Genomic DNA, 8,727 nt, shown 5'->3' on the forward strand with positions numbered 1-8,727 from the left:
AGAAAAAACAGCAAGTTTTTAAACACATACCGTTCTTCGACCTCTTCTTCTCTACCTACCGACTTGCTCGTTCACGAGGTATGCTCTGATACCACTGTCAAATCCCCACAGATCTCCTCGTGATCGATCTTGGTTCGAAACTCGAATCCTGCAAACAAACGAACAACAAACAAGCAAGGAGGTGCAGGCCTGACTCACCTCCCAACCATGACAGCCGTGGGCGAGCCCACAGTCTTGGCTGTCCCCACCGAGCCACGAGCTGAGCTAACTAGGTTGACGTACCGACCAATCTCCTCCTCGCGACGTCCCATACCGCCACGAAGCTGCCCTCGCGGGCCTCGAGACTGCTGCCGGCCTCGGCTGCATAAAGCAGGTGCACGTCTGCACTAGATCCAGGCTCCAAGACCATAGAGCTCTCACAAACTCGCGAGACTCTCTATATTACAATAACTAACCTTGGCCACCCTTTTATAGGCTCTTGGCCGGTCATCGGGCGTCCACACTTGGCCGCCCGCCCGTCCATACTTGGGTGCCTGCCCGTTAGTATATCCCTAACTCAGCTCGTCAATCAGCCTGCCTAGTTCCAAGCTTCCCCAAGCCTCGAAACTAGTCTTGCATGCGTATAGCACACGGTAGATACCCTATGGGACGTCGCGAGGAGGAGATTGGTCGGTACGTCAACCTAGTTAGCTCAGCTCGTGGCTCGGTGGGGACAGCCAAGACTGTGGGCTCGCCCACGGCTGTCATGGTTGGGAGGTGAGTCAGGCCTGCACCTCCTTGCTTGTTTGTTGTTCGTTTGTTTGCAGGATTCGAGTTTCGAACCAAGATCGATCACGAGGAGATCCGTGGGGATTTGACAGCTGCCCTCGCGGGCCTCGAGACTGCTGCCGGCCTCGGCTGCATAAAGCAGGTGCACGTCTGCACTAGATCCAGGCTCCAAGACCATAGAGCTCTCACAAACTCGCGAGACTCTCTATATTACAATAACTAACCTTGGCCACCCTTTTATAGGCTCTTGGCCGGTCATCAGGCGTCCACACTTGGGTGCCCGCCCGTCCATACTTGGGTGCCCGCCCGTTAGTATATCCCTAACTCAGCTCGTCAATCAGCCTGCCTAGTTCCAAGCTTCCCCAAGCCTCGAAACTAGTCTTGCATGCGTATAGCACACGGTAGATACCCACTGTGCACATGACACCCATTATTCCCCTAGGTGATGGATGCGCGAGAGAGAGTCTGGAGACACACGAGAGAGGTGGTTCCCCCCTCCCTCCGGTCTTTCTTATTGACCCCTTTCACTGCAGAGGAGCTAGCAGAGGCATCGAAGGCATTACCCAGGGGAAAATGCCCAGGGGCGGATGGGCTTTCTGCTTCTTTCTTTCTTTGCCATTGGGACCTCATGGAAGGTGGCCTTTGCGCTGCCTTCAATGAGATTATGCTCCCAGGTGCCATGCTGGCTCACAGAGGGCTTGATACATTTGATTCCCAAGGAGGGTGGTGATAGATTGGAGATTCGGCAGTGGAGACCCATCACCCTTCTAGGGACGGCCTATAAGATTTTGGCCAAGGCCATCAGCAGGCGACTTCAGCCTTCCCTCCTAGACTTGATCCATGACACTCAGATTGGTTTTGTTCAGGATCGGAGTATTCTGGACAACATCTTTACCTTTTGGGAGGCGACAGTTGCGGCCAAGATGCGACAGCAGGACCTCATTGTGCTACTCCTTGACTTTGAGAAAGCTTATGATAGGGTGGATTGGAGCTTTCTAGAGAGCACTATGAGCCGGATGGGACTCCCCATGGAGTGGATTTGCAGAGTCTCAGGGCTTTATTCAGCATCTCAGAGCCAGGTTCTCATTCCCGCTCGGTTCGACAAGGCTGTCTTCTGGCACCGTACCTCTTTCTATTTGTCGTCGAGGCCATGAGTAGTTTTCTCTCCGCCCAGGAGATCGGACTTCAAGGATTGCGCCTTCCCCTCCACATGCAGGAGGAGCTGATGGACTTTGAGAGTTTACAGACGACACAACAACCTACCTTGCTAGAGATGTTGGGAATCTCAAGAGATTCGCGGAGGTGATAGAGATTTTCTACCGTGCATCAAGAGCATAAATCAACTGGCACAAGTCGTGTGGTTTTTGGGTAGGCTCAGCCTTTGAGGACAGATTCGCAGCTAGTCTACTTCGTGCTTGGGATCATCTCAGGCCAAGCCCTCAGATAGATTGTTCCAGTGGCCTTAGAGGAGTAGCTTCGGCAGCCATCTGTTTACCCAGTGGCCACATGCTAGGGGCCCGACCGCACATATCCTGGGGCGCCTTGAGCATGGGACCAGCCAGGTCTCTTGGAGATTGGGTTGCACACAGGCAGTTACCTCAGGAGGAGCAGGAGAGAGGCTTGACAGGGATCCGGGGTAGAGACCAGCCCAGCATCGACATTGACTCAGCTATTTTTCCGGAGTGGCTGACTCCTATTCCAGACCCAACCCCCTCGATATGGCTAGGCGTGTTCATAGACGATATTCTCGTGGCGGTCTATGGAGCAGATGAGGACAGTTGTCTACTCACTTTTTCTATTGGATTACATGGCAGATTAGAGAGATTAGAGCACCCCTTGGAGGATTTCAGAGGCTACACCTTGCAGAGGGTGAGGGTGATTGGTTTTCGGGCACGTGCATGGTCACATAGATCCAGCACTGGCCAAGGTGGCCAGGGAGAGATTTTGGCAGTTATGGATTTGGGAGTGCCGACCTCTCACGCGGTTGCAGTGGGACCCTGGAGAGTGGACGTGGCATGATCCCACAGATTGGGTGGATACTCTGGATGCCCCTTTCTTTGCATATACAGCGAGGCTCGGCCACAGGATCCAGATGTCAGAGATAGATGGCACACCGGCAACCCCCCCCTCCCCCTTTATGAGATAGTCTTCTCCTCATAGAGCGGCTAGCCGGAGGAGAAGCATCTCTCCCCCTTATGATCACTTGTTTCCCACCCTTATATGAGGTGAGTTTGTATTGAGCCCTTCGTGGTTGTACTTAGCCCTTTGTGGCTGTTTTCTCTTTAACTAATTGAAGGATCTTTTTCCCAGGAAAAAAAAAAAAAAGACAACATAAGAATATGGCTGATGCTTTGATCCTGTAGAACCATGCAGATGTGGTGTTACTGAATAAGACACCCTGCCCTCCTCTTTGGTACCACGCAGGTGTGAACTCGCTGGTGGTTCTCCTTCTTCAATCGGTCTCCTACAGTCTTCAATGGATCACCCCTTGATGGCCACGCTGCTCCCAGCACTTGTGTTCACCTGTAATCCATATCCAGGAGGACTGAGCAAGCATCCAATTGCTCTTCATCGGATACAGCACCTCCCAATCAAGCCTACGGCTGAATACAATCAGCCTGTGGTCTCCTTCGTTGATGAGATGGCCGACCCTTGCCTATGTGCAGCTGGACCAGAGGGACTGGTCAAGGTTCCTGGACATAGTTGAATACTCCTACAACTCTCACCAGCATAGCTCTACGGGATTCTCCCCTTTTGAGCTTAGTTGCGGTTACCAACCATGGTCACCCGGAGACCTTGCCGTGCAGCCGTTGGCCAAGGTTGCGCCTTCAGGTGGAGGTTTCTTGGAGACTTGGAGAGAAAGGTTGCAGGTGGCTAAGCTTGCTTTGGAGAAAGCCCAAGCAAGGTACATGAAGTATGCAGACAAGAAGAGGAGACATGAGGTCTTTTCTGCTGGTGAGAAAGTTTATTTGAAGATGGATCCGGGACAGTTTGCACTCCCATCACGGGTAACCGACTGTTTGGCAAGACGGTACGATGGCCCATTCAAGATTCTTGATAAGGTCAGTGACTTGGTGTACCGGCTGGAGCTGCCAGCCCACATTCAGGTACACCCGGTGTTCCATATCTCTATGCTCAGGTCTTAAGATCCAGACAATCAGCGTGTTGTGGTGGATAGGGGGATAGAGGTGCCAAGTATGAATTGGAGCAAATCGTAAGGCATAAGGACTGGTGGAACCAGTTTGGGCCAAATAGGACATTTTTGCAGATGGAAGAATAAGGGTCCAAGTGAGGACTCATGGCAGAAGGCCCCCACTTTGTAGAGGTTTGAGCAATTGGTAAACCAATACAATCTTCAACATCCCTTCATCCGACCCCGAGGGAGGCGAGTCTGGAATCGAGGGGGGAGTGTGACAAAGATGCTGGTCATACGAGGTCATAGACATGACTTACACAGGGTTTTACCCTCGTATCCCGCAGCCGAAGGACTGGATGTGGGGCAGCTGGAGCAGATCTTACAGATGGACTTGTGGGGTTTTATCTTGCTGCATATGAACCTGTTTTAGAGGGTTCATGGACAGCCAATGTGAAGGTTGGGATGTCTGCCCATCAGTCTCTGGATGGTAAGGGGAACTAAACCTCAATTTGGTCCCCGCAAGAGTAAATAAGGTACTCCAGAAGTTACCTGTAAATCTTGAATCCCTATCACTAATTATCTCTCTTGGGAGACCATGATATTTACACACATGGCTGAAGAACAACCTGGCTGTATCCTCCGCCTCACATGGTGTACTAATGGGTATAAAATGGGCATACTTCGTTAGCCTGTCCAGTACCATATATATCCCTGTATACTCTCTTGACTGTGACAAGCAAGTTATGAAGTCCATGGAGATGGACTCTTGGTCTTTCTGGAATCTGGAGTGGCTTCAACAACCCCGCTATCCTCCTCCTGTCAGCCTTGTCCTGCAGACAAACATTACATGTACGAACATAAGCATCTACATCCTTGTCCATGTATGGCCAGTAGAAGGATTGAGCCACCAGCTCAAGTGTCTTTTCCTGTAAAGTATCATGGTGCTCCCTCAGGAGCTCCCTCCTCAGTCCACCAGTGACTGGGACATATAATCGCCTTTGTTTGTAATAAACCAGCCTGTCTCTTACAGTCACATGCTTCAATGGTCCTTGCTCCACTCCTGCAAGATATTAGAGCAAGTTCATCTTCCACATAACCATTTTTAATGGTTTCTAGCAATTCATAAGATGACAGCACCTGTGCCGATGCTAAATGTGCCCTCCGGCTGAGTGCATCAGCCACCACATTGTCTTTCCCGGGCTTATACTTCAGCTCGAAGTCAAAGCCCGCAAGAAAGTCCAGCCACCGAGCTTGTTTAGGTGTTAGCTTGGGCTGAGTCACAAAGTAGGTAGTGGTCACATTGTCCGTGTAAACCACGAAGTGCCTGCCCGTCAGATAATGCTTCCACACCCTCAAGCAATGAACCATTGCAGTCATCTCCTTCTCATGTGTGGGATACCGTGTCTCCCTCTCCAGGAGCTTACGGCTTTCATAAGCTACAGGCTGTCCATTCTGCATCAGCACTCCCCCCACTGGACGATCAGAAGCATCTGTGTGTACCTCAAAAGGCACATCAAAATCAGGCAGCACCAAACATGGTGCTGATGCCAGTATCTCTTTAATCTTGTCAAATGAAGCCTGACATCTGGTTATCCAAGCCCATTTGTGACTAGCTCTTGTCAAATTAGTGAGGGGTGTGGCCAGACCTGCATATTCTCCCACAAAAATCCTGTAAAACTGAGCTAACCCATGAAATGATCTCACATCAAAAACTGTCCTGGGGTTTGGCCACTTTCACCTTATTTTCATATGGCATAAGCTTCCCATCGCTTACTTTGAACCCCAGAAAATAGACAACAGTAACCCCGAACTCACACTTGCTCTCCTTCAAGTAAAGACTGTTATCCTGCAAGACAACCAAGACTTTCTCCACATCCACCAAATGCCTCGGCCAGGTGGGCCTAAACACCAAGATATCATCGAGGTAAACCACTACAAAATCATCCAGGTATCTCCTAAAAATATGGTTCATTAAAGTAGAGAAAGTAGCTGGTGCATTGGTCAGCCCAAAGGGCATGACCAGCCACTCATAGGAGCCATACCTTGTCCTGCAGGTCGTCTTTCCCACATCTTGGTCATCTATCCGAATCTGATAGTATCCCAAACGGAGATCTGTCTTCATGAAGTATTTGGCTTTGCCCAGCTGATCAAAAAGTTCCCCCAGATTAGGGACTGGATACCTGTTCTTCATTGTTATCTTGTTTAGGGCTCTGTAATCTATGCACATTCTCAAACTTCCATCCTTGTTCTTCACGAAAAGGACCGGGGCTCCATATGGGGATCGGGAGGGCCTGATGAACCCTGCCTCTAGGAGATCACCAGCTGCTTCTTTAATTCCAATGTCTCCTCCCTGTTTAACCTGTATGGAGCTTTGGCAGGGGGCTCACTGCCAGGTACCACCTCTATGTGATGGTTCACCCATCATGGCTGGGGTTTGTGACTGAACTTGCTGAGCTGCATCCACGACCTGCATGTTTTAAACTCCTAACAACAGCAGCTGATCTGTATGAGAGGAAATCAAAGCCTTGGCTGGCTTCAGCCATGCTCGGCCAAGAGCTATCTCAAAGTCGTCCATGTCCGCCACACTGAAATCAGTTTTGTGAGTGAACTCGCCCACTGTAATCTATGCACATTCTCAAACTTCCATCCTTCTTCACGAAAAGGACGGGCTCCATATGGGTATCGGGAGGGCCTGATGAACCCCGCCTCTAGGAGATCATCCAGCTGCTTCTTTAATTCTAATGTCTCGACTCTCCTCCCTGTTTAACCTGTATGGAGCTTTGGCAGGGGGCTCACTGCCAGGTACCACCTCTATGCGATGGTCCACCCATCTCTTGAGTGGAAGGTCAGCAGGCATCACATCTTTATACTTATCCAGCAAAGCCCTCATCTCAGGCTTCATGTCTACCTGCTGGCCTGCACTATCATCCTTTTCCACCAAAGTGGCTACAATAAGCTGTGCACCCTTCCGGGATGCTCTTTTTACCTGTAGGGCTGAGATCATGGCTGGGGTTTGTGACTGAACTTGCTGAGCTGCATCCACGACCTGGATCTTTTCATCTCCTAACCATAGTCACAGGGAATGGGCATTTTTAGACTCGGGAATGTTGGGGATGGCAGCATCTTCCCGTTCCCATTCCCGTCCCATGTCACTCTATAGTCACACGGAATGGCCATTCTCAATCTTTTCCGTCCCCGTTCCCCGTCCCCATTTCGCATCCCATGTGACTATGCTCCTAACAACAGCAGCTGCTCTGTATGAGAGGAAATCAAAGCCTTGGCTGGCCTCAGCCATGCTTGGCCAAGAGCTATCTCAAAGGCGTCCATGTCCACCACACTGAAATCAGTGTTGTAAGTGAACTCACCCACTGTGACAGGGACCTTCTTTGCCTTCTTTCCCACTCTACGAGCTGCTGAATTCACTGCCTTCATCATGGCTGCAGGGTCAGCCTCCATTTTCAGCCCACACTCGCTTGCCTTTTGTGGAGTAATGAAATTGTGGGTTGCCCCACTATCCACCGTTGCCCTAACTGTTCTTCCATTGACTATGGCTGAGACGTACAGCAGCCTATTAGGCCTCTCCTGTGAACACTCTTCAATGGCAATTAGGTGTTGAAATGCACCCAAGCTCTGTACACTAGGCCCGGGGTCGGATGTCTGCCACATCCCCTGCAAGTCCTGCTTGAGAGGGCAATCCCGAGCAAAATGGTTGCCGCTACAAATAAAGCAATCCATAGAACGTGTCTTGCCCGTGGAACTGGCTGAACTGGTGGTAGGCTGAGCCTTACCCTTCCCTCCTGGGGTACTGCTCTTACTGGCTGCTCCAGTTTTCTTAGATGAGTTGGTTGGCTGTGTAGAGGTTTCTTTGGAAACATACATGGTCCCACCTCCCTTGAAACCAGCGTTCTTATTTTTAAAACTACCCTTCACTTTGAATCCTGGCTTGGAAGACTGCTTGTAAGCTGAGGCAGAAGTAGCATCCTTCTTGTTAGAGCCTCCCTGTCTCCCTTCTGCCTGCCAGTCCATGAGCCTAGCTGCAGCTTCATAAGCCTGTGTAAGATTTGTGACATTTTGTCTTCTCAGCTCATTCCTGGCCAAGTCCTTCAGCCTATGAGTGAAGTGGAAAAACCGATCCTCATCTGACATGGAACGGATCTCCAGCATCAAAGCTCTAAAAGCCTTGATATACTCCCTGATGCTGCCCGTTTCCTTCAGAACATCCACTGATTGCCTAGCCTTCCACTCAGTATTGAGGGGCAGAAATTGCTTTTGCAAGGCTTTCTTCATCTCATCCCAAGTACTGATTGTATAAAAGTTCCTGCGCTCAGCTACATCATCAAGATAGTTCCTCCACCAAAGCTTGGCATCCTTTGCAAGAAAGGTGGATGCATGGAACACTCTCTCCTGTTCGGTAGTGAGCTTAGCACTCTGAAAGAACTGCTCACAATCATAAAGGAAGTTCTCCAATGTCTTGGCTTCCCTACTTCCCTCATAAGACTCGGGATCTTTAGGTTTAATCCTGTTGGGCACTGATGCAACCTGTCCCCCTGACATGGCTGCCTTCACGTCGGCCTCTAGCTTGCCAAAGGCCACCTTTTGATCTACTTCAAACTGGGCTGCCCTGATCTTGGAATCTGAGCGCTGTCTTTCTAAGGTTTAATCAAAACAGTCCCATTATCAGTATCCATCCTTCCGATCTCTCTCCTAATGTGGGCAGCTCCCTGTTCTAACACTTGCAGCCTCTGCTCTAAATCAGCTACCCTCCTCCGGGTAGAGGCCCTGTTTGCTCCAAGATTTGGGCCTACTTGTGTGGCCTGTTGCTG

General features: G+C 50.3%; 1 protein-coding gene across 1 annotated transcript; it reads left to right on the forward strand.

Moving 5' to 3' along the window:
- The first annotated feature begins 3,404 nt into the window (after nucleotides 1-3,404).
- Nucleotides 3,405-4,048, forward strand: LOC147641952 (uncharacterized). The gene is made up of 2 exons (XM_086797657.1): nucleotides 3,405-3,830; nucleotides 3,947-4,048. Exons 1-2 carry the CDS (start codon nucleotides 3,405-3,407, stop codon nucleotides 4,046-4,048), a joined length of 528 nt encoding a protein of 175 aa, XP_086653783.1.
- The last annotated feature ends 4,679 nt before the right edge of the window (nucleotides 4,049-8,727 follow it).

The sequence above is a fragment of the Cibotium barometz genome, chromosome 1 (assembly GCF_041138505.1).
Source record: "Cibotium barometz isolate CiBa-2024 chromosome 1, ASM4113850v1, whole genome shotgun sequence".
NCBI lineage: Eukaryota > Viridiplantae > Streptophyta > Polypodiopsida > Cyatheales > Cibotiaceae > Cibotium > Cibotium barometz.